A 25,940-nucleotide genomic window follows, 5' to 3' on the forward strand; every position below is an offset into this window, starting at 1 on the left:
GGGGCCTCCAATGCAGGTCTTCTTATTCCTCGGATGGTGAGCTTTCTTCTCTGATAGTGACCATGTCATGCTTATTGTCATAACTAGAGTTATATTTCCAGGAACCATGTTATTTTAGGCTTGTACTGATTTTTCCATTCGCAGCAAGAGTAGAAGTCCAGGTTTATTCCTTTTCAGCAGGACAATAATGCTTTCTGTACACTCTGCAATTTATGCAAACATAGGCACCTACACGTAGGTAATCATAAATGTTTTTGAAGATGAATGGGCCAGGGCTTGGGACCAATGACTTAAGCAAATTACTCAGCACGCTTAACTCAGGAGGCTTGGGTTCTAAAGTGGCTGTCACTCTTCCTGGTGGCATGGGCTTATTTTCTCCTCTGTGAAATGAGAAGTTGGGACTAAATTGTCTCTTCCAGGTCAGGTCAATATTCTCTATGCTCGATGCACCTTGAGGGCCAGCCCTAGGGAAGGGAGCTCTGATCTGTGAGAGGCTCCTAGTAGGGAAAAAACCCTTCTCCAAAGGAAACCCTTTTTTTCCCGGTTCTGGGGAGGCAACGGTGAGATCGCCGTCAGCACAACCGGTGCAGAGCTAGGGCAGCATTCGTGTGGATGCCGGCCCCACATTCCCAAGAGGTGCAACCGGTCTTTCCCGCCCACGAGTGACCTAATTACAGGTTTCCTCTTCTCTCTGAGAAGGCTCCCAACGCAAACGACCTACCCCTCCTCCAGGGCCCCAAAATGTCATAAGGGGAAGGCTACTGTTGGGGTCCGGGGAGAATGGGGTTGAATCCATTTATACAGTGTGTTTTTCCCTGACCAAATCTAAGCCCCGCAGTCACAAAATCTGCAGCCAGGTCCCGAGTGAGAGAGAGTACGCCCGGCGACGCTCCGTTGCCAGGCCCCCTCCTGAGAAGGCGCCACTGACGGCGCCTGCGCCCTCGCCCCACCTAGGTAGACTGGGGTATACCTTCCTTCGGGGCCCGGTGACCACGGCGCCTGCGCAGTCCCGGGACTCCCTCCCTCCCGAGACCCCGCCCTGAAGCTAAGGTGCCTCTTCCTTCTAGCTCGGCCTCAACGCGCCCACACCCTCCATCCCTCTCCCTACGCAGCCCTCCGCACTGAAACTGCGGCTGCGCCACCCCTTCTTCAAATTCCTGCCAGCTCCTCTCTCCTCCGCCTCCCCACGTCGGGGGAGTTGACGTCAGTACGCCGGGCGGCCGCCATTACAGAGAAGCTGAGCTCTGGAGCTAGAGGGAAAGGAGGAGTCGCTGTCGCCGGCCCCCAGGCACCGCGGAGAGTCAGCGGGCAAAGAGCCGGTCCCAAGTAGCGAGCCCGGCCGCCACCCACAGGCCCCGCGAGAGGCGGTGGCAGTTGTGTGAGTGCGTGCTTGCGGCCGGAGCGGCGGGGAGAGGGTGCCGGTGGGGCCCAGAGGCGGCGGCGGCGGCGGCATCATGGACGAGAAGGTCTTCACCAAGGAGCTGGACCAGTGGATCGAGCAGCTCAATGAGTGCAAGCAACTCTCGGAGTCCCAGGTCAAGAGTCTGTGTGAGAAGGTGAGGCCGCCCGGCGGACCGGGGCCTCGGGCCCGGGGCCTGAGTCAGCGGTGCCCGCCCCCTCTCCCGGGAGGATGAGCCGGGGCCCCCCTGGGTTGTGCGCGGGGATCGAAGGCTGGGGGAGGGTCCGCCGCCTCCTCTTCCTCCTCGGTCCGGGGCGGCACCCTCGGCCTAGCCCACGGGGATGCGCTGATGGCGGGGCGGGGTGCGGAGGGAGGGAGGCTTCACCGAGGACCCCATCGCGCCTTCTCCTGGCCGGGGCCGAGAGAGGGGGCATGGGCGGCCTGCGGCGGAGGCCGCGGCTGGCAACATGGCGGAATCCGCCGGATCGCCCCGACGCCTCGTCCTCAGTCCCTGGAGCAGGGTGGTCCGACTTGGGGAAAGCCCTTCCCTCGAGCCCGGGCCTTGGTCCCCCTTACCGGGGCGGCTCGGCGCCCCCTGGCTCCGGCGCCGGGATTGGCTGCCGCCACCGCCTCTGCCTAAAATGGCGCCGCTCGGCTGGGTCTCGGGAAGCTTGGAGAGTGGCCGGGTCCGGCCCGCGCGGGGGGCAGGGGCGGGGGTCGGGGAGCCGAGGCTGGGGGGGGGCTAGGCCCGGCGAGGGGCGCCCGGCCGTACGGAAGGCTGATTTGAGGGGGACTGATCTTGTTGCGCGAGGAGGGAGGGTTCAGAGAAACGCCAGGGTTAAAACTCAGAAGGTGAAATGAAATTCTAGAGTTAGGGTCTCCTCTGTATGAAGTGAGGGTCATTGGGCTTGTAAAAATTAGTCAGAAAATTCAACTCTTGTTACAGTGTGTAACTTGCTGAAATGGAATTAAAGTGCGTTCTGTGAACAACTTTGAACCACGAATTTTTCTGGGCTTTTAAAAGAAATTTTAGTCTTGAATTTCAGAGTAATTAAATTGCTCTTTGGTATAGTTACAAGAAGGGTCGTGGTGAAACAGTGTATCAAAATTTCGGTGATAATTTCTTGCGATTGAAAGAAATACAAAATTGGCAAACCATTACTCTTTAGAGTGATTCGTATAAGTAAAATTCTGCAGCCTATAACTTCTCTCAGCTTATTTTGTTGATATTCTTGCTCTTTATTTTTAAAAGAGCACCATAATTTAGAGTAGTGCTTGTTGTTTTGAAAAGTTTGTTGAATTTATTTCTTTGACATACTTAAAATGTAAAAACATTGAGAGATTGTGAGTCATGATCGTTGGGTATATTAATATTTTTCATTAAACACCCCCCTCCCTTGTGCAAATAGGGATCCACTTTGACTAATTAGCTGAGGAAAATAAACTTAATGACTTGTAATTCTTATTGAAATTACGTTGGTAATTGTGCTGAATATATTTTTTAAGATGGCTCCACAACTTGCACTTTTTACAATATTGTTGAATGATGCTATTAATAAAGTTTACACTGAGGAGCATAATTTTTTGTACATATAGTCTGAGCTTTGGTTAGATTCCTTTTTTCACAGACTTTATTCACCAAATAAAATCCTCTTCGAATGGAATGGAAGGAACATTCTAAAGTTCAATAGAGAGGGAAATAAAGGCTTACCTGTCAGCTGACTAAATAGGAAGCTTTGGATTAATGTCGAATATGAAATTTACATTTAAACAAAAACTGGTTGAAAATTTGTTGCACAATTCTGTTTTCTTAAAGATGTGGAAAGGTTCTTTGTGCTCCTGAGATTGGCAGTTTAAGAGACTGCACTGTGAGCTGTCACCTAAGGTGACAGTTTTGGAAGTTTTCCATGCAACCTGAGTAGTTCCCTTCAATAGATGAGGTAGCAAACTGCTAGTTTATGGGATTGAATTTGAATTTGTATTGGAATTCCAGTTTGTCTTAGAAATGTGTACTGGTTCTTGACCCCCTAATTCAGTAGCACTAGGATAACTTTTAATTGAAAGTAGGGCTTTACAGTATAGGTTCTGTACTTGCTGAGGTGGTTTGTCCATTCATCCTAGTGCAGGAAAAAAAAAACCTAACATAATCTTTTGATTTTAAAACAAGTTGTAAGAAATATTGCTCAGGTATAGTTCCACCTCTTTAAACTTAGGAGCTGTAAATCTGTGGTTTCCTTTTAATACTTTGGCTCGTAGATAAAAAGTTATTTAAATGTCAGAATAAGAAATATTCTGAGCTCTATCCCCGTATTTATTCTCCAAGTTGTAGCTTGTGCCTGGAATGCACACTCTCTTCACCCCAGTTCACTTCAGATGTAAGTAATATTTCCCTCCTTTTCTCATAGTGCTCTGACTTGGGATCTCTTTTTTGGTATTTATTTCTTTTGTTATTCATGTTTGTGTGTGAATGAGTGTATATTTATGTGTGCATGTGTATACATATATATACATATATGTATACACATATATATACACATATATATGTGTCAGTGTATGTGTGTGTTTGTGTGTATATATGTCAGTGTTGATGTATAGTGTATTCCTGTGTTTGCTGCTCCCCACTTCAAATTACAAGCTTTTTGAGAGCATAGGTTGTCACTATATTCCAAAACCTAATACATTGCCTTGTACTATGTATATAGTATTTCCTGCTAAATTCTCATTTGCTTTTTATAAGAACATTTTATAGGAGCCTATAGTCCTTTGAAAAACAGTATTTAATCTTTTATATTTTAATAACTTTGTGTTTAAGTCATGTGAACAAATGCTTAGCACCTATTGGCTTTTTCTAAACACTTAAGTGTTCCACAGAACTGTGCTAAGGCTGGGGAAGGAGGGATAAAGCTAAGGTTCTTGGCCATCAAGAAAATTCCCATTATTTTTCCTGATTGGATCTCTTTCTGTAGGGGAGGAGCTAATGATAACTTGATGACTTATTTGAAAGCTTTGGGTTAATAATTTTGATAGTCTCTTTTAGACAGTTTTTTTTTTCATCGGGTCATAAAATGCTTTGCAAGGTGAATAGTATCTTTTACCATTTTGCTGACCACTTTACCAATCTTACTCTGTTGTTTTTATTTTGTTTTTCCTAAAATCTCAATAAGTTTCTATAAATTAATTTTAAAATTCACGTTTGAATCATTTTGAAGGCAGTAGTTTTGATAGGTCTGAAGAGACAGGCTCATCGATATAAAACTAAAAAAGTAGGTTTTCTTAAATCTTTCTCTTAAGCTCCAGTCTTACATCCCCAGATGTCTGCTGGACATCTCCACCTAAGTATCCCATAGATATCAACTTTGGATCATCCTTGACTCCTCACTTCCCATATCCAATCAGTTACCAAATTGTGTTGATTTTGCTTCCATATATGTCGTCCATCCCTTCCTCTGCCCTAGTTGAGGCCGTCATTATCTCACCTGAATTAGTGGCTCCAGTCTTTCTCAACTCTTCTATCCATCCTTTGCAAAGCTGCTAAAATGATATTCCTAAAGCACGGATCTGACCACATCACTTATGCTTTAAAAGTTCCAGTGGCTACCTTTTGCTTCCTGAACAAAAGTAAATCTGATCAGCATTTAAAATCCTTTATAATCCAACTCCAGCCATCCTTTACAGAGTGCATTAGTCTTCACACTCTGTAGTCAAGCCAAGCCAAACTGGCCTTCTTGATTTTCTTAAAGTCATTCCCTCTCCACTCTCAGAGACTTCTTGCCAACTGTTCCACCGTTCCTACATTGCCACTCACATCTCATCTCTGACTTTAATCACTGCTTTACTTTATGCTCTTTCTTTAAGCTTTTACTTAACACCCCTCCCCCACTTTTGTCGTATTTATTTATGTATTGGCGAGGCTATTGGAGTTAAATGACCTGCCCAGAGTCACACAGCTAGGAAATGTAATGTGTCTGAGAGGGGATTTGAACGCAGGTCCTCGGGGCTCCAGGGCAGGTGCTCTGTCCACTGCGCCACCTAGCTGCCCTGTTGCATTATTTTGTATATATTTGTAAATTGAGAAGGGACCGTTTTTGATGTTTTATTTTAGTATCCTGTATGCCTAGCACTGTACTTGGGAAATGGGTGCCTAATTATTATTTTTAGTAATAATAATAGTGGTTTTAATAATGTTAGATCCCTTTTGCAAAAATCTTTCTGAATGGTTTTGTTTAAAAAATTATTTACATTTTTAGAAGGAAAAATATGCTGTGTAAAAATTAGGGTAATTGTCAACATATGCTGAGTTGCATTAAAGAGAACCTGATCCAAGAGTTTGTTTCAAAATGCTTCTTGTATATTAAAATGTTAAGTGTCAAATGACAGTAGTAATCTGTAATAGGTCTCTGGTACAAAATAATGGGACTATCAGAGTAGCATGCCATGAACAATCTTTGAAAATAGTTACTTGTGCAGGAAGGAAAAGTAAATCCCCTAATAGTTAGAACAGTGGATTTTATCTCTTCAGAGATACTCTTACTAGTGTGCCTTTCTGAGGTTTACAAAGTTATTTTCTCAACTCTGTGATGTAGCTAATTCAAATATTAACAGTTGAGGAAATAGATATATTTGGTTCAAGGAAACAAAGATATTCATTGCCTGTGCCATAATTGAGGGGAGGATGCACAATTTATGTTATATTATTTTGTTTTTTCCCCAATCACATGTAAAAATAATTTTAAATGCTCATTTTAAAATATTTTGAGTTCCAAATTCTCTCCCTCTCCTCCCCCCTTCCTGAGACAGTAACCATTTTGATGTAGATTATACATGTGGAGTCATACAAAACATTTCCATATTACTCATGTTGTGAAAGAAAATACAGACCAAAAAAAAAAGCCACCACACGTGAGAAAAATAAAAAAAGTAAAAAATAGTATACTTTGACCTACATTTAGACACCATCACTTCTTTGAAGGTAGATAGCATTTTTCATCATAAATCCTTCAGAATTCTGTTATTGAGAAAAGCTAAGAGAATAACGAAGTCTTTTACAATTGATCATTGTACAATATTGCTGTTACTGTATACAACGTTCTCCTGGTTCTGCTCACTTCACTTTGCATCAGTTCATGTAAACTTTATCAAGTTTTTCTGAAATCATCTTGCTCACCATTTCTTATAGCACAGTAGTATTCTATTACAGTGATGCCACAACTGGTTTGGTCATTCCCCACTTGGTGGGCATCCCCTCAATTTCTGATTCTTGGCCACCACAGAAAGAGTTGCTATGAACATTTTTGTACATATAGCTCCTTTTCCTTTACTTTTTTTCCCTTAACATCTCTTTGGGACTCAGACCTAGTAGTAATATTGCTGGATCAAAGGGTATGCACAATTATAGCTCTCTGGGCATAGCTCTAAATTGCTCCAGAATGGTTGGACCAATTTACAACTTTACCAACCATGCATTAGTGTCTCTGTTTTCCCACATCCTCTCCAACATTTGACATTTCCCTTTTCGGTCATGTTAGCTAATCTGATAGCCAATCTGGTACCTCACAGTTGTTTTAATGTGCGTTTCTCTAATCCATAATGATTAAGAACATTTTTTCATATGACTTCAGATAGCTTTGTTTTCTTCATCTGAAAACTGCCTGTTCACATCCTTTGACCATTTATCAATTAGGGAATGACTTGTATTCTTATAAATTTGACTAGTTTGCTACATATTTGAGAAATGAGACCTTTTATCAAAGACACTTGCTATAAAAAAAAAAATTTCCCACCTGTACCAGAATTTCAACTCAGACCTCTCCTAACTCTGTGGCTCTTTGCCACATAGTTTCTAACTTCTCATTGATATAGTTGTTTATATTTTCAGCCTATCAATTATTTTATACCTATTGTACATAATGTAGTGATTATTTTTTAATTCAACAATTGGGGAAATGTTTTTGCTTTGACTTCTAAAATTTAGTTTAACTTAGAAACAACTTTAATACGTTGTGCTTTCAGGACTATTAAAGTTTTTGCATAACGAGAGAGAGTGTGTGGGGGGGTGTGTGTGTGTGTGTGTGTGAGAGAGAGAGAGAGAGAGAAAGAGAGAGAGAGAGAGAGAGATCTTGGGCAAGTCACTTAACCCCAATTGCCTCCAAAAGCAAAAAAAAAAAGTATTCTTTTCCCAGGTGTAGTATTGTTTAAAAAATTTTTTTTAAGGCATATGCATCCTATAAAGAATGTTTGGTTATTACAAGTGATTCATTTTTAACCTTTACATAGATTTGAAGTATGCATATTGCTTCCCATTGTTCATGGAACAACTGTTTTTCTGTCTTGTTACCCCAGTCTTGTATAAAGTACATGAAAATTCTGAAGATCATTGAGATGTTACATTTTTATACCAACTCGTTTTCATGTTCTCTAACATTTTCAATCTTTAGGAAGAATGATCAGGAAGATATATGTGTACATACTGGGCTCTTAGAGCCGAGTTCTAGTATTTAATAGACCTATTCTAATTTCTACCTTTTTTTTTCCTTTGAATTTTTGAAATAGGCCTTTGGAAGTACAAAATCATTTCTGAAAATTTTTGTAAAGTCTAAAGGAGAATTAGTACTTTTCCTTTTTCTGAGTTTGTGTGTGTTGAAGCACATTCATTTAATAAGCTTTTTTTGAACATTTTATGTTCAAAATTTATTTTAGGTGCCACACATAATAATGAATGCCTTGTCCCCTAGTCTTTTTTTTTTAAGCATAAGAATTGCGTTTATTAAGTGTATATAATTTAAAATCTCTGCTTTTAGAAATTGATTACATATTCAATTGTGGAGTTCGTGTTCTTCTGTTCTAAGAATGGAGGTAGCAATATTCTTTATAAGGTTACATTCAGAAACATGGGTATGACCATAAAAGTATCACTCTTATTTTTTCTGTATATTCTGTCCTCTACCTTCAACACCCCATCCCCTATTAAATAAAGCCACAGCAAGATTTTGTCTTAATGACAGTGATAGAAAAATGATTAAGGGATTAAGTGTTGAATATAGGAAACCTGCATATGTCATTATGATATAAAGGAATTGGACAATCAACCAATCACCAAACATTATCAGTGGCCTACTATGTGCTGGGCATTGAGAAAGCAAAGATAAAAATAAGTGAATTCCTCCCATGGTGCTGTGGGGGTGGGGGAGCTTATATTCTAGTTGGGAAAATAATGGATAAACATGTAAGGAAACACAAAACATACAAAATAAAAAGGTAGAGTAAATTTTTTTGTGGAAGTGGCTGCTTAGAGTAGGTGGTACCTGAGCTGAGGTTTAAACAGGCTAGGTCATCTTAAAATTCAAGCCATTGAAATCCGAGTGAGAAGAATGCAACCAGCACTTGGTCTCTATTCTTATAGCACTTAGTCTGATCTAGCTAGTAGAAGAGATAGACAAAACTAGGAGATAAAATGTGAGTGCTTTGAGGGAGATAGGAATAAATTGTAATGGAACTGCCAAGGTGGGAGACCAAAGGCTTGTTTGAGGAAATAGCTTTTGAACTGTTCTTTGAAGGAAGATTAGGATTTAAAGGACAAGTAGAAATGTTAATGGAGTGACTAGGTGGGATTCCTCCCCCCCCCCCCCAGTACTATGAAGGTGGGAAGTGTAAAGCATTATAAATTTTTTGGAAAAGAAAGTGTTATTGCTGTTTTTAGGTCAGATGGTTTATATATTATTAATGTTATCTAATACAGGTCTAAATTGAGGTACTTAATGAACAGTCCTATAAAATGAATGTTCCACTTTATTTTGGTATAAATTAATGAAGAATCCTTGAGAGAATACTAAAGAATTTGCTTGTCATTCAGTTTATTTAAATAACTTCTCAGTTTTATTCTTTGTGAACTGCCTGATGGCTATGGCATGGTAAGGTAACAACCTGTTTTGAACCAAGAATCTACAGGTGGTATGGTGTTCTAGGTACTATCTGGAGCTCAGAATATAGTAATGTAATAAAATTGTAGTTAGCCTTTTTCCTTTTTCTTTTTTTTTTGGGGGGGGAGCTAGGCAGTGGGGTTAAGTAACTTGCCCAGGGTCACACAGCTAGTAAGTGTTATGTGTCTGAGGCTGGATTTGAACTCAGGTCCTCCTGAATCCGGGGCTGGTGCTCTATCCACTGTGCCACCTAGCTGCCCCTTCAGTTAACCTTTTCTCAAATGAGGTTATTGTCACTGCTGATTTTAATATTTGGAACCTTCACAAATGTTGTACCACCTGTCAGAATATTTCTACAGGTTCCAGCTGTTTGTACTTTGAATCAAATGTCCCTTAACATAGACATGGAGTAGAATGATATAGCTGATTTAGATTCTTTGTGCTCTTCAAAGAGAGAAGAAAAGAAAGGCTGAGATTTTTGTTCAGTCATGTTTGACTCTTCTTGATCCCATTTGGGGTTTTCTTGGCAAAAATATTGGAGTAGTTTGCCATATGCTTTTCCAGCTCATTTTCCAGATGAGGAACTGAGGCAAGTACGGTTAAGTGACTTGCTCAGGGTCAAACGTCTGGTAAGTGTCTGAGCCCAAATTTGAAGTCAGGAAGATGAGTCTTTACAACTCCAGGCTGGGGATTCTATTTACTGCTCCACTTTGGCTGAGATTAGTGAGATGAAAAGGGAAATAGTTTTGTAATGCAAGTATAGTCACTGTTTTTCCTTCAGTTCCTGTCATGTGGATACAGACCTTTACGTTATGATAATAATTAACATTATCTCCGTTTCCACGTTACTCTTTTTGTGATTATTGGAAGGATCTTGATATTTCAGTTACCTGCATTTGTAGATTGAGGGATGAAAAACCTGGTGTCAAAATCCTGTTCCCTCCCTTCTCCAGTCTGACAAAGGGAGTTTTCTCCTTTGTATCATCCATTAGCAGAGATTGGAGGATTACTGATAATGGTATTTGTATGGTTTTGAGGCAGTCAAACTAGTAGGACTAGAAAGATGGGGGTGCTGGGGAGGAGAGTGGTATATGTATGGTACCTTTTAGGACAGGCAATCAAGGGATTACAAGATAGTCAAAGAGAGCTTTTGGCTACTGTGCTTCTGCTTTTTTATTCCCTTCAATATTGCTTTTTTCTCCATTTCGCATCTCCATTTTGAAAACCCTGAGTCTGTTCTTAGGACTATGTTGGAACAAAATCGTGATGGAGAACTGGTCTTTAGCAGCCTCTCTTATTTGCGTCTTCCGTAATAGAGGTGGCAGATTAGCCAGTATAGGGAGGTTTCTGTAACAACCGGTAAAATTAGTTTGAGAATAGAATTGACCCAAAGAAGTTACTCTTAAGTTTAACTCTTTATTCACTAGAAGGCAATGTAAAATATCCACTCAGCAAACTGACCACTGTAAATTTTGTTTTCTTCCTGTGATGCATCTCCTGAATTACTTAAACTATATATTTGACATACATTTTCTCATTAGGTAGTGAAGAAGGAAAAATAACCGATACTAAAAGACTTCAGTGGGACAGCTCAGTGACTTTGCCGTTTGTTTCAGTGCTGTGACTTTGGAATAAGATGGTACATCATTGGGCAGAAATGAAATAAGTCCTGGACTAAGACATTTCTACTTAAATCGAAAGGATTGTTCTGTACACCATAACTTATTTGGGGAGGGAGGGAGGATTTTAACTGATGGCTTCTTTAGTCATCTCTTATTTTTTGGGAATTGTATCTCACACATTTACTTTGCAGTTTTGGTTAAAAGGAGTTTTTTTTAATAAAACTATCAAGTTTAATCTCAATTATATTCATTATTATGGTTATAAATGGTTTTAAGTTTGAATTTCCAAAACTATGGCTTTTTAAAAAAGCACTTTTAGGGTACTTAAAGAGAGCCTCTGTTAATATAGATCCCTTGTCATCAAGCAGTACTGTTCTTAATCATTAGTTTTAGAAAGGTAATAAGTGTTTTAGGGGTAGGAATAGGTATGTTAAAAGAGTCAAGAAAGTGGCCCTGCTGTATGTAGTGATCCCTTGATAGAAAAGGCTCTGCAGCAACTGTATTAGAAACACAAGAGTCCATGAACTTGTTTTTTAAAAAATATTTTGGTGACCATATTTAAGTATAATTGGTTTCTTTTGTGATCCCATTCTGAGAAAACTGCAACTGGGGTCCATGCCACAAAAAACGATGTTAAGAACCCTGTAAGAGAGAGATAGTCCATGATGTTGCTGAAAGTGACTTCATGATGATGTCATTTAACCTAATTTCTGGTTGCCTTACTCTGCCCACCAGTAAACTCTTTGTAATATTTGCATCTCCCTGTGAAAATTAATGAGGTGCTTAAGATAGAACAGAATTTTAGGAATAGAAGAAATCACCTAGTTCAATCTCCTATTTTATAGATGGGGAAACAGGCCTAGAGAAGAAAAGTGACTTCCATCTGGTTCTGGTGGAAAGAGGCTTAAAACTTAGTTCTCCTGAATCTCATTTTAGTGTTATGTCAAGTGCTATTGTCAGATGTTCTATGCAAGTATAAGCCATTAGAATCTGTGTCCTTTTGAAAAGCTCTTTGGGTTTTGTGGTAATTTAACAATTATAGAGAACACATTTAAAACTCAGTATATCACTTGTGATAGGAATATTGCTTGAAAATTGTTTATGCTTTCTTCGTATGTTTATCAAATTGGATTATTTATGGTTTAATTATAAAGTATTTGTATCTGTTGACTAAACATTATAAAATCAATGGGATACAACAAATCTGAGTTACAATTAAATAGTTCTTTATTCCTTTAAGCATAGTTTAGTTTGGCTAAGTTCTCTACCTCCTTTTAATTTTTTTGGTTTTAATTTTGTGTTATCAAAATTGTTCCAAATTAGCTATATTATAGAAGTCCTCAATCTTTTGTGCCATGTGAAGCCTATAGACCTCTTCTCCAAATAATATTTTTAATGCATAAAATATGTAGAATTACAAAGGAAACTAAAAGTTAGTGAAAATGAAATAAAGATGTAATTAATTGGTTTACCATCCAAGTTTTCCTGAAATACAAAGTCTGTGGACCCTGGGTTTTAAGAACTCTATTCTGTAGTAGAACTAAATAGGAGGTAAAAAAGAAGGTTTGTAATTTGTCCTTAATACTCCTTTTGTCTTTTGGTTAAAAATTACATTTGATTAACAGTTAAAATACTACTTTACCAGTAATTATTACAAAGTTAAATGAGACTACCTCCAGTTTTTTTTTAAAGGGTGATAATAAATTTAAAGATTCTGATGTGATTAGAGAAATATATGCCCTCAATTGAAATGAGAGAGCTAATTAAGAAAAAGGCAGGTCTGTAAAGACAGCCTCTTGAATTCTGGTTCTCAAGTTACTTTCTTCTGTGTATTCTGTTCTATATCTATATTCCTAGAATCTTGGAATCGACTTCAGAGAACATCTACCCCAACCTATACCTGAAGAAGGAATACTTCTATTGACTTTTCAAATGAGTGGTTGTATTGCCTGTTTGAAAACTTTCAGTGGAGAGAATGAGGAAACAAATAACCTACTCTTTCCTAAGGTAGTGAATTCCACTTTTGGATAACTAATTGTTAGGAAGGGCTGCTAGTTGAGCACGGTAGATGGAGTCCTAGGCCTGGAGTCAGGAAGACCTTCTTTTCCTGAGTTTAAATCTGGCCTCAGACACATACTAGCTGTGTGACCCTGGGCAAGTCACTTAACCCTGTTTGCCTCAGTTCCCTATCTGTAAAACATGTTGGACAAGGAAGTGGCAAACCAGTCCAGTATCTTTGCCAAGAAAACCCCAAATGGGGTCATGAAGAGTCAGAAATGACTGAAATGACTAACAAATTGCTTTCCTTACATCAAATTGATATTTGCCTCTCTACAACTTTCACTCTAAAATTTACTTCTGGTTCTGTAGCTGAATCAGCCTAATCTTTTTTTCCCCCAAAAAAATAGCCTTTCAAAAGACAACTCTTTGAAACCCTCCCCCCCTTTCCTTTTTTTCCAGTCCCAAGATCCTACTTCTTACTCTTACATATCTTGGGCTTCATCCTGATGGTCCTCTTCTCTTATCAATAGCCTTTCTCTGAAATGTGCTCAGTGATGACACAGTACTACAGGTGTGGTTTGACTATAGTGGAGTACATTTGGAGACCATTTACCTCCTGTGTTTTGGATGCTGTGCTACCTCTTAATGCAGCCCATAATCATAGTAGTTTTTTGATATCCGTGTTGCAGTGTTTATACATTTAGCTTTTTAGTCTACCAAAACCTCCAGGTCTATTTAACATGAGTTGTTGCCTAACTGTGACTCTCATTTTGCACTTAGAAAGGTTTCTAAAATCCAGTTATAGAATTCTGTGTATTTTTTGCTATTTATCACTGTTTAAGCTTTGACCCATGTTTCTGATTTGTTGACTAGCCTGTTAATCCTGTCTTGTCCAATATGTTGTGTCCCTCCCCGTTTTGCATCACCTACAAATTTGACAAGCATGCAATCTATATACCTTCCTGTAATTTAGTGATAAATATGCCAAAATGACCCTGAATATTCCTCTGAGTTGACATTAGAGCCAATAATGATTGATTTTCTTTGGGTCCTGTCATTTAACTAATTCCGAAGATTAAGAAGTTAAAATGTTTTTGCAATTGAGAAGTGAAGTGTTGAATCAGTAGAACTATCCTTGTCCCTTTCTGTCCTGGGCCTTTTTTCTTGTCTATATTACTTTACTTGGTGGTCTCATTAGCTCTCATGGGTTCAAAGGTCTTATGTATACTGGTTATTCTCAAATATACCTATCCTTCCTTAAACTCTCTACTGACCTTCAATCTTGCATCTGCCAACTGCATTTCAGACATTTTGAACTAGATGTCTAGTAACCATCTTGAGCTCAGCATATCCAGAACAACTCATTGTTTTGCTTCCTAAGTCCTTCTCCCCCATCCACACTTCTGCTATTATTGTCAAGGGAACCATCTTCCTCCCAGATCCTAAGGCTCACAACCTAGGAGTCATCCTCAACTCATTAGTATTTCTCATCCCCTATATTTAATCTACCAAAGTCTGTCAATTTCATTTTTGCAAGGTCTCTCAAATCTGCCCTTTCCTCTCTTCTTCTGACATTGCCACTAGTCTGCTGCAGGCCCTCATCACCTCAACCCTGGGTTTTGCAGTAACCCATTGGTGGGTCTGCCTGCTACAAGTCTCTCCTCACTACAATCTCCATGCAGTCACCAAGCTGCAGGTCTTGCTATGTTACCTTCCTACTCAGTAAACTCCAGTAGACTCCCTGTCATTTCCAAGATCAAATGCAAAATCCTCTGTTTTTAATTCAAAACCCTTTGTAACTTAACCCCCTCCCCATGACACTGACCTTGCTATTCTACAAACAGGATACTCCATTTTTCCATTTCTGGGCTCTAGGTGTTTTCTCTGGCTCTCCCCTCATCTCTACGGACTTCCTGGTTTCCTTTGAGTACCAACTGAAATCCCATCTTCTAAAAGAAGATTTTACCAACTCTTCTTAACTCTAGTCCCTTTCTTTTAATTATTTCCTATTTATATGTATAGCTTGTGTATACCTATTTGTTTGCTTGTTGTTTCCCCTATTAGATTGTGAGCTCCTTGAAGGCAGGGATTGACTTTTGCCTCTTTTTTTTTGTATCCCCAGCACTTAGCACATTGGCATAGCTGCACAGCTGGCCCAAAGTAGAAGCTTAATAAGCATTTATTGAGTATTATTGAAAAAGAGAGTGAACATAGTTACAAAAATTAGGCCTTAAAAGTATCTGGGAAAAAATGGAAGTGTATGTAACTATTAAGTGATCCTGCCACTAGGAGCACTAATTTATTAATGAGATTGTGACTGTTAATGTTGTGTTGTAGGGAGGTGTTTTTTTTTTAGTTTTATATGCACAGGGTTTGGCTACTCTTCCCTTACTTGAAAGCATACCAGACTTACTACTTTATACCTATAATGATTTTGAAGAGTAGTAAATTTCATGTTAGTGTTGTGGTATAAAAATAGTTTGGTTCTGTCTCTGTAGTTAAGCATAGATTAACTCATGAACTTTAACACATTTTCCTCAGCATAGTCACTCCTAGTGCTGTCTTCAATGGTTGACTTACTGTGCATAGGCCTTTATGGAAAGGCTGCAGTATTTTCTCTTGTGGAAAAAAGGACCTTTAAACTATATTGAATACATGGTAGTTAATTGCTGGTTTCAGTCTAGTTCCTTAAAGTGTTTGTTTAAAAGCTCCAAAGTTATTTACATTAGCAAAGCAAATTATTTTACTTTTTAATTCCTGGCAGCTGTCATCCATTTAATGTTTAAAGCCTTTCCCCCCCTCCTATTATGATCTCTTTTGCACCAAGATTGGCATGTTTTTAAAACTTTTGACTGTATATATACTTAAAACATTTAAAATAACCCAGTTTATGATGAACTGGTTCAAGTGAAGGCAGTTTGGGTTTTGAAGATGTTAAAAGCTGCTGGGCTTGTACATCTAAATAAGGCACAAGTAGGTTAAAAATCTAATTTATTTTCCTTTCCCTTAAGCCCCCCCCCTCCATTTTAAATAGCAAATCCTCAGGTGATAATTTAGATAATTCCATGGTAGGTGGATTTTTTTTTAATTGGTGGTAAATATCTTCAAGGAAAGATGAATTTTAAAATGGGAAATTATCTGAAGAAAGTATTAGTTTGCAATACTTGTGTGCCAAAGGATACAGCTGCCGTGCTAAAATATTTTGAGACTGAAAAAATCCTTTCTGATGGATAGTCTTCACAGTGAGCAGGACCTGTTTTTCACAGTGTGTGCTAATATACTGAAAGTGTGTATACTGTGGAATCAGTGTAATTGACTGGCCATTTTTCTGCCTTACTATAGAATTGAATGACCTGATTTGGTTTGTGATGCTAATTCTTACCAAAAGAAAATAGCCTTTTATTTGATCCATTCAGAGAAAAACATTTCTCTTGATTAATTAAATTTATATAGGGCAGCTAGGTGGCTCAGTGGATAGAGTGCTGGGCCTGGAGTCAGAAAGATGAGTCTTCCTAAATTCAAATCTGGCATCAGACACAACAAGCTGTGTGACCTTGGGCAAGTACTTAACCCTGTTTGCCTCAGTTTCCTCATCTGTAAAAAAAAATATATATGTAAAATGAAGGAAATGGCATACCACTCCAGAATCTTTGCCAAGAAAACCCCAGATGGGGTCATGAAGAGTTGGGCATGACTGAACAACACATTAAGTTACATAATCTCAGAATTAAAAGGAACTTGCAAGATTGTCAAGTTCAATCTATGCCTGAGACCTTTATGTACAACATCCCTAAAAAGTGATCATACAGAAATTACTTCCATCTCCATTGATGGGAAATCACTGCTTCCCAGGGCAGTTCGTTTCCCTTTTGGATAGCTGTAATTGTTTTGAAGTAAAAGTTTTTACCCACACCAAACTCAGATCTGCCTTCAAATTGTACTAATTTCTTCTACTCCTGTCCTATAGGGCCAAGTAGATCAAGTCTCCTCCTTTACTTTGAGTGGCCATGGGCAAAACCCTTTCACCTTTCTGGACCTAAATGTCTTCTTCAATAACATAAAGGAATTAAATCAGATGGCCTCTATCATTGACTTTCAGATATAAATCTTAGATCTTATATACGTGGTAGCCCTTAAAATACTTAAAGGCATAATGCCCCTACCCACCCCAAGTCTTGTCTTCTCTGGACTAAACATCTCCAGTTCCATCAAAAACACAGTAGATTTTCCTTTGCTTCGGTCTTGAGGCACCCATTCTCCACTTTACCCTTATCTTTATGTGGAATCATTTCGTTACATAGTTTCAGGGACTGTTTCATTTTTTCAGTGTTTGTATCCCTAACACAGTGCCTGGCACATAGTAGATGAAGAATAAATGCTTGTTGGTAGGTTTAGTTGGCAATTTCCAGCTCATTGGCCTTTGGAGCAACTGCCTTCTGAGTAGGTTCCTTCTTAGTTAGGACCTTCTGGCCTGGGGCTGCCTTCTAGCCCCTTCAGCTTTGTTTAGTGGGGAATCTTCTTGGCAGAAAACTGCCAATAATCTTCCTGACTCCTAGGCTCTACTTACTCACTGTGCCACCTAGCTGCCCTATATAAATTTAATTAATCAAGAGAAATGTTTTTCTCTGAATGCATCAAATAAAAGGCTGTTTTCTTTTGGTAAGAATTAGCATCACAAACCAAATCAGGTCATTCAATTCTATAGTAAGGCAGAAAAATGGCCAGTCAATTACACTGATTCCACAGTATACACACTTTCAGTATATTAGCACACAATGTGAAAAATAGGTCCTGCTCACTGTGAAGACTATCCATCAGAAAGGATTTTTTCAGTCTCAAAATATTTTAGCACGGCAGCTGTATCCTTTGGCACACAAGTATTGCAAACTAATACTTTCTTCAGATAATTTCCCATTTTAAAATTCATCTTTCCTTGAAGATATTTACCACCAATTAAAAAAAATCCACCTACCATGGAATTATCTAAATTATCACCTGAGGATTTGCTATTTAAAATGGAGGGGGGGCTTAAGGGAAAGGAAAATAAATTAGATTTTTAACCTACTTGTGCCTTATTTAGATGTACAAGCCCAGCAGCTTTTAACATCTTCAAAACCCAAACTGCCTTCACTTGAACCAGTTCATCATAAACTGGGTTATTTTAAATGTTTTAAGTATATATACAGTCAAAAGTTTTAAAAACATGTTAATCTTGTCATAAGATCAGGAAAGGCTTCACTCTGAACAGTTTTGAAGTAAAACAAGGAATTCTTACAAATGGAGAATTGAGGTGGGTATACATTCCAGGTATGAAGGGAAACTGGTACAAAGATGGAGATGAAGTTACCATATATGAGGAACAGCAAGAAGGCAAGGAAAAAGTCATAAAATTGAAACGCAGTATCTACCTAGAAAGGAAACTTGAAAAATTGTAGACCAGCAAGACCCAATACTGTTGTCCCAACTCTTTGTGATGCCATCTGGGGTTTTCTTGGCAATTTGTAAAGATGAGGAAACTGAGGCAAACAGGGTTAAGTGATCTGCCCTAGGTCATACAACTAGGCCAGATTTGAACTCAAGAAGAATCTTCCTGACTCCAGGCTCTACTCACTGTGCCAACTAGCTGCCCTCTAAGACCAATGAGGCCCACCAAAGAGGTTTATATGCTTCGTGTCATTATTATCTAGGATAAGTTTAGATATAGAATTGTTGTCATAGCTTTATATTCAAGTACCTTTGTGACTTATAAAACAAATGAGGGGATGATCATCGACTTGCTTTGATGCTCTTCTTGGAGGTAAGTTCTTGCTGGAAGCTCACACTGATTGCCACACCTGTTCTCTTCCCTCTGGGCAGCTCCCTTCTTAGGAGACCCCCTTCTTCACCTTGTGTTTGATAATTCTGTTTCTCATTTTCTCAGCCTTCATGACTTTATAGCGATTAGAACATGTCATCTTGACTTTGCTTTCTTTGGCTTCAATCTTCTTGTCCCATGTTGTAGATTTCCATTTTGTACTGTTCTTTCTCAAACAGCTTGGACATATTTCTGAGGAGCACTTGTGTGGGAACTTGAGAAAGAAGTGGTTCAGTTGCATACATTTAAATGGCACAGACTGCCTCCTCGCACCACTGCATGGGCCACCAACCAAACCCCTGTTCTGATCAACAGTATCCATAATAGCTAGCTACTGTTGAGGTTTAGAGGTTTAGGGGGTGCTGGGACCCCAAAATCACGACACGCAGGTCCTGCCCAAATTAATTAGACCCAAACCTTCTTTCAGCCAAAGACAAGGTTTATTAAAAATCAGCCATATTGGCCAGACTCTTAAGGAATCTTAACATTTGGGATTCTTGTATTGACAAGTGGGCTTCAGCAAGTCCCAGCCATTGGCTAGACTCTTAAGGAATCTGGGACTTTAAGAATCTCAGCTACTGCCAATATTTTTTAAGAAAACAATGTTAGCCTTTTATGATCATTGCTTCTTTTAAAAAATATTTTCAGACTATTCTTTTAATGATAATCCTTTTAGTAATATCTATATATTTTTAAGAATTTGAAAGTTCAGGTTGAAGTTACTGTCATTGCTTTATTGAAAATTCTTTCCTCATTTTCTTTTTTAAAAAATTTGAGTATTCAGGGGCAGCTAGGTGGCCCAGTGGATAGAGCTCCCTCCTTGGAATCAGGAGCACCTGAGTTCAAGTCCGCTTTCAGACACTTGACACTTACTAGCTGTGTGACCCTGGGCAAATCACTTAACCCCGATTGCCTCACCAAAAAGCAAAATATACATACACATATATATGTATGAGTGTTCTCCAGCCCTGCACTGTGTCTCCCATTTTTCAAGACCTTTTAAAAACTGCTTCTGCTTAGCAGTTGCATACATCAGATATTTCAGTATCTTGAGATACAGTTTTTCTGAGCCTACTCTTAGTACCTTACTTTCAGTTCTGAGTTCACTTGTTTTGTTCTGTCTTTTCCATTATAAAGATCATCCTCACAGGTAGAGGAAAACAAGCAAAATTAAAGTTAAATAATTCTTCCTTCTCTTTAGTATTCCTCTTCAGTTCTTCCTGGACTTTAGCACTGAAGATATTCTTATAGGATTCAGCTTTATTTTGTAGATTGGGTGTTCTTAACCTTTTTTTGTGTCCATGGACCCTTTTGACAGTCTGGTAAAGCCTATGGACCTTTTCACAGAATGATATTTTTAAATAATTGAAGGAAATGCTAAATTTTAGTTAAAGATTAGCAAAGTAAAGATGAACTCCCCCTCCCCCCAGGTTCACAGAGCCCCTAAATCTGTCCATGGAATCCAGGTTAAGAACCCCTTCACTAGATGGTTACCCTTTTCTTCCTCATTGAAATTGTTTGTATTTAGAATTTTTTTCTTGAGAGGTGCCCCGTTGGGCTGACTTCCTTGGAATTTTAGGCCATGAGATCCTTCCTTTTGTTACCCTAAACTCTCTGAAGTCTGTTCTCCGAAAATCTAGGAAGTATGTCAAACTGTGCCTAGCCCTATCACGTGTTGTAAGAAGGTTGTCTCTTTCTTTCAGGGTTCCCATTTGTTCCAAGGGCAAGCATTTGTCCATTCTCACATCTCACAGTGAAGAAGTAAATAGCTCTTTAAGGGTAAAGCCCTATACTCGATTTAAAAAACTACCAATATAATAAAGGCTGAGGTCAGTTCTGGCTAAACCAGTCAGAATAACACTTTCCTTTCTTACCTTTTAAAAATAATTAAATTACCTTTAAGACAAGCCAAAATTGTAGTAGCTCCTTTTTTAAAAAATTTTTTTGAGAGCTCCAGCAGATTCCCACATAACTGAATTCCCCCATCACTATAATATCATACCTTCATGATACAATGTTTCCCAAACCTTCAGTCTGTTTCTTCCTTTTGTCCAGATGATTTATCTGATGGTTCCATGTCCTAGTCCCACTGTCAACTTTCTTGCTTGGTTCTCTAGTTATAAAGCATGCTGTGTGCCTTGACAGGCTTCAGTGATACATGGTTAGGGCCAGTTTAGCTCCTTGCTGCTGGATCTCTTGCTTACTTTGTTTACTACTCCTAAATGCTGTGCTTAATGTATAGACAGAGGCCAAGGCAAATCATTGCATTACTCCCAGTTAGGATATTGTTACCAGCCCTGATTATAATTCCATCGTTACTATATTTTAAACTATAATCTAGAAATCCGAATCACGTTCTTAGAGACTATCTTAATTACTCATTTCCCAAATACGCCTCTCTTTCCTGAAGCCTTTGCAGCCCTGATTTTTTAAGTCTTATGACCTTTTCTTTTTTCTTAATTTATTTTTAGTTTTCAACATTCACGTCCATAAGCTTTTGAGTTTTAAATTTTCTCCCCCTCCTTCCCTCACTCTCTCCTCAAGATGACATGCAATCTGATATAGGCTCTACATATGCATTCCTATTAAACATATTCTCGCATTAGTCATGTTGTAAAGAAGAATTAGAACCAATAGGAGGAACCAAAACAAAACAGAAGGAAAAAAAAGAGCGAATAATGTGCTTCGATCTGCACTCCAGCTCCATAGTTCTCTCTCTGGACGTGGATAGCAGTTTTCATTTTGAAATTTTGGAGATGTCTTAGATCCTTGCATTGCTCAGAAGAGAGAAGTCTGTCAAAGTTAGTCATTGCACAACATGGCTGTTACTGTGTACAGTGTTCTCCCAGTTTTGCTCACTTCACTCAGCATCAGTTCATATAAGTCTTTTCAGGTTTTTCTGAGGTTCACTTGCTCATCATTTCTTATAGCACAATAGTATTCCATTACATTCATAGACCACAACTTGTTCAGCCATTCCCCAATTGATGGGCATCCCCTCAATTTCCAGTTCTTTGCTACCATAAAGAGAATGCAGCCCTTAATTGAACAGTGAAGGAGACACCACCTGTGTCCCTAAGTAGGAGTGGGTACCAGGGGTAGGGTAGGGAACCTGCAGCCCTTTGAACTGAATCTAAACTTTCGCAGAACAAATCCCCTTAATGAAAGGTTCTGTTTGATGAAGTTTGGATTCAGTCATCTTGAGGACCTAGAGGTTCCCCACCCCTGCCCTAAGGTCTTAAGGACCTGCCTAGGGCTTTTAAACCCTAATGCTCTTTCTTAAGTTCCTTGTGGTGGTATAACATGAAAGCAGATAATACTACCAGATGTGGCTAAAATCTTGGGAAGCTTTCAGTCCTGTACCAGTTATATATACTCTAGGAAAAACATCAGACCTCTCATTAAAGTCTGACGAATAGCTGCTTCAATAGCAGGAGTCATCAACCACCACCACAACTTGACGCCTTTCCTTTTCCTCTTACCCAGTTTGCCTCCTCATGCCACCTGTGAATTCATATCACTCCTTGAAATGAATCCTTCTCCAAAGACTCTCTAAACATTATTTAGCTTCAAGTGTTCAGTGGCTTTTTTCTTCCCTTAATTTTACTATGTCACATTTTTCTACTTTAAACCCTTCTGATGTGCTGCTACCTGCTACCTTATCACATCTTTATTTTTAACCTAAAGCCCATCCATCTTTAAGCAGCACTACATCTCCTTTAACTAGCTTTTTTGCCTTCTTTTCTAAGGAGGTGGCCCCTCCCCTTCACATACATATAGCAGTTACTTGACCATAGCAAAAAGATAAACATGTGTACTGTTCAGGCCACTGCGGAATTTCCCTGTATCTGTATATCTGCTATTAAAATCTGAATCCCATGTAATTTTAAGTAGAAATTTTAAATTTTGCTCAAGTAATTATTATAGTTAGCATCATGTACTGCTTTACAAATATTATTTCATTTTATCCTCAACTATAGAATGTAGAAGCTATTATTATCCCATTTTACATATGTGGAAACTGTGTCTGAGGGAAGGTGAAGTTACTTAGCCCGGGGTCACATAGCTAGTAAGTGTCCAAGGCTTAGTTTTGAATTAACCTCTTTTCTGATTTCCAAGTCCAAAGCTGTAGCCCCTGCATCACCTAGCTGCCTGATTTGCACCAGTTTGGTGGTACTTAAGGCTCTTGCATTATTAAAAATGTTAGTTTTTCCTGTATAGTTTTTTTTAGGCAGTTGGGGTTAAGTGACTTGCCCAGGGTCACACAGCTAGTTAAGTGTCTAGTGTTTGATCTGAGTTCGGATTTGAACTCAGGTCCTCCTGATGTCAGGGCCAGTGCTGTATCCACTGTGCCACCTAGCTGCCCTCTTCTGTATAGTTGTTAAGTACAATTCAATTCCTGGAAAAGGGGTAATTGTAGATATTAACCAGAATACTGTAATCATAGACACTGAGCTTTTAAAAAGACTTTAGTACAAACACTTTCAAAGAGGTAAGAAGTGTCTCCTAATTGGATTCAGCTAGAAACCCCACTTTTACCAGCTATATTCAATGTCTGTTTTCATTGGCCCTTTGGGCAGGAAGCTGTTAATTACTAATCTGTGGCAGTGAAGCAAGCAAGTCTCTTCTAAGGAAAATGCAGAAAGATTGCTATAAATAAATAGCTTCCCCAGCTGAGGAACAGGTGTGGCAATCAGTGTGAGCTTCCAGCAAGAACTTACCTCCAAGAAGAGCATCAAAGCAAGTCGATGATCATCCCCTCATTTGTTTTATAAGTCACAAAGGTACTTGAATATAAAGCTATGACAACAATTCTAAATCTAAACTTATCCTAGATAATAATGACACGAAGCATATAAACCTCTTTGGTTGGCCTCATTGGTCTTAGAGGGCAGCCAGTTGGCACAGTGAGTAAAGCCTGGAGTCAGGAAGATTCTTCTTCCTGAGTTCAAATCTGGCCTAGTTGTATGACCTAGGGCAGATCACTTAACCCTGTTTGCCTCAGTTTCCTCATCATTACAATGAGCTGGAAATTGCCAGGAAAACCCCAGATGGCATCACAAAGAGTTGGGACACTACTGAAAATGACTGAACAACAGTATTGGTCTTGCTGGTCTAGAAGTTTCTCAAGCTTCCTTTCTAGGTAGATACTGCCAGTTTCAGTTTTATGTCTTTTTCCTTGCCTTCTTGCTGTTCCTCATATATGGTACTTCATCTCCATCTTTGTACCAGTTGCCCTTCATACCTGGAATGTATACCCACCTCAATTCTCCATTTGTAAGAATTCCTTGTTTTCCTTCAAAACTGTTCAGAGTGAAGCCTTTTCTGATCTTTCCCACCCATTCTCAACTTTACCCTTATCTTTATGTGGAATCATTTTGTTACATAGTTTCAGGGACTATTTCATTTTTTTCAGTGTTTATATCCCTAGCACAGTGCCTGGCACGTAGTAGATGAAGAATAAATGCTTGTTGATAGATTTAGTTCCATTTTATTCAAAGAATTAAACTTAGAACATAGGCTTTTAGATTTGGATGTTAGAAATCAGTAATTTAGTCAAAGTTCATTTAGAGATAAGGAAACAGACTAGTAGAACTAATATGACTTGCCATAGTGACCAGGCAGAGACAGAATTTGAATCCAAGGATTCTGACTCCAAATGCAGTTCTCTTTCCTCTACCAGTGTATGTGTTGGACTTAAGCAACTGTTTTGGTTCATTTGGAATTTAAGCTTGTAGCTAAGTTTGGGTAGCTTTTATTTTAAGTAATAGCTTTCTTTTCAAGTATGTAATTGTTTGAAATAGAAAATTACTTGAGTCCAGAGGTGTATGTTGAAGTTTAGCTTTATCTCAGTTGTGGAAATAGGCAGCAGCATATTTACAAGATTTCTGTGGTATAAATTTCATATTTCTTTTCCTGAATCATTGCCCCTTTAAAAGCCCTATAATTAGCCAAGTTCTTACTAACCTCATTGGGATAGATGGAACCTGTGATTTATTGCTACTGTATATTGTTAACATAAACGGGTACTGAAAATTCAGTAGGTGAATACCGAAGCCACACAAACTTAGTCATAGTGATTGCCCAGAGACCTTTATCTCTGGCCATTTCATTTCACAAGGGGATAAATGGAAATGCACTTCTAAAAGAGTGCTGAGGAGTACAGGAGGAGCTTAGAACATTTGAGTATGCTGGTAGTATTTTTATTTATAGTCTTCAGCTGAAAGTTGAAACTACAGGTTTCTTTAGAGAGAAATAAGAAGTATTATTACAACTAAAGGTAATAATAAGTGGGGAAAGAGTGGGCAGTGCCTATTTATATTCCTAAGAGATTCTACTCTTGGCCCCAGATACTTAACTGAATGAGTCACAAATGCATTTATCCCATCAAGAAGGAAAAAAATCATTACCTAATTCTTTCTTTAAAAAAATTTTTAACCTGTCAGATTTATAGAGATTGGGAAGAAATTATGACCAAACAAGAGATAGAGGACAGTATGAAATGGCAAAATGTATGTATAATTTTGATTATATTAAGTTGTAAAGTTTTTGCACAAAGCCAATGCAACCAGTATTAGGAAAGCAGAAAACTTGGGAAGAATTTTTATAACTAGTGTCTCTGCTAAAGGCCTCATTTCTAAAATATGTAGAGAATCGAGTCAAATTTATAAGAATACAAGTCATTCCTCACTTGATAAATGGTCAAAGGATATGAACAGGCAGTTTTCACATGAAGAAATTAAAGCTATCTATACTCATATGAAAAAAATATTCTAAATCACTAATGATTAGAGAAATGCACATCAAAACAATTCTAAGGTACCATATCATACCTATTAGATTGGCTAACATGACAAAACAAGAAAATGATAAATACCGGAGGAGGTGTGGGAGAATTGGGACCCTAATGTACTGTTGGCGGAGTTGTAAACTGAGCCAACCATTCTGGAGAGCCATTTGGAACTATGCTGAAAGAGTTTTAAAACTGTGCATACCCCTTGATCCAGCAATATCGTAACTTCATAGAAATGGGAAAAGGACCCACATGTACAGAAAGATTTATAGCAGTTCTTTTTGTGGTGGCAAAGAATTGGAAATTGAGACAATGTTGGGGAATGGCTGAATATGGTATATGAATGTAATAGCAT

General features: G+C 38.8%; 1 protein-coding gene across 1 annotated transcript in view; it reads left to right on the top strand.

Moving 5' to 3' along the window:
- The first annotated feature begins 1,098 nt into the window (after window positions 1–1,098).
- The window catches only part of PPP2CA (protein phosphatase 2 catalytic subunit alpha), a 33,298-nt gene continuing 8,456 nt past the window's right edge, over window positions 1,099–25,940 (top strand). Inside the window, exon 1 of the mRNA XM_020991194.2 lies at window positions 1,099–1,556. Within this exon, the coding sequence (XP_020846853.1) occupies window positions 1,455–1,556 (102 nt within the window). The 5' untranslated portion in view covers window positions 1,099–1,454. The remainder of the gene's footprint in view (window positions 1,557–25,940) is intronic.

This window comes from Phascolarctos cinereus, unplaced genomic scaffold (genome assembly GCF_003287225.1).
Source record: "Phascolarctos cinereus isolate Bilbo 61053 unplaced genomic scaffold, phaCin_HiC Scaffold_2;HRSCAF=192, whole genome shotgun sequence".
Classification (NCBI taxonomy): domain Eukaryota; kingdom Metazoa; phylum Chordata; class Mammalia; order Diprotodontia; family Phascolarctidae; genus Phascolarctos; species Phascolarctos cinereus.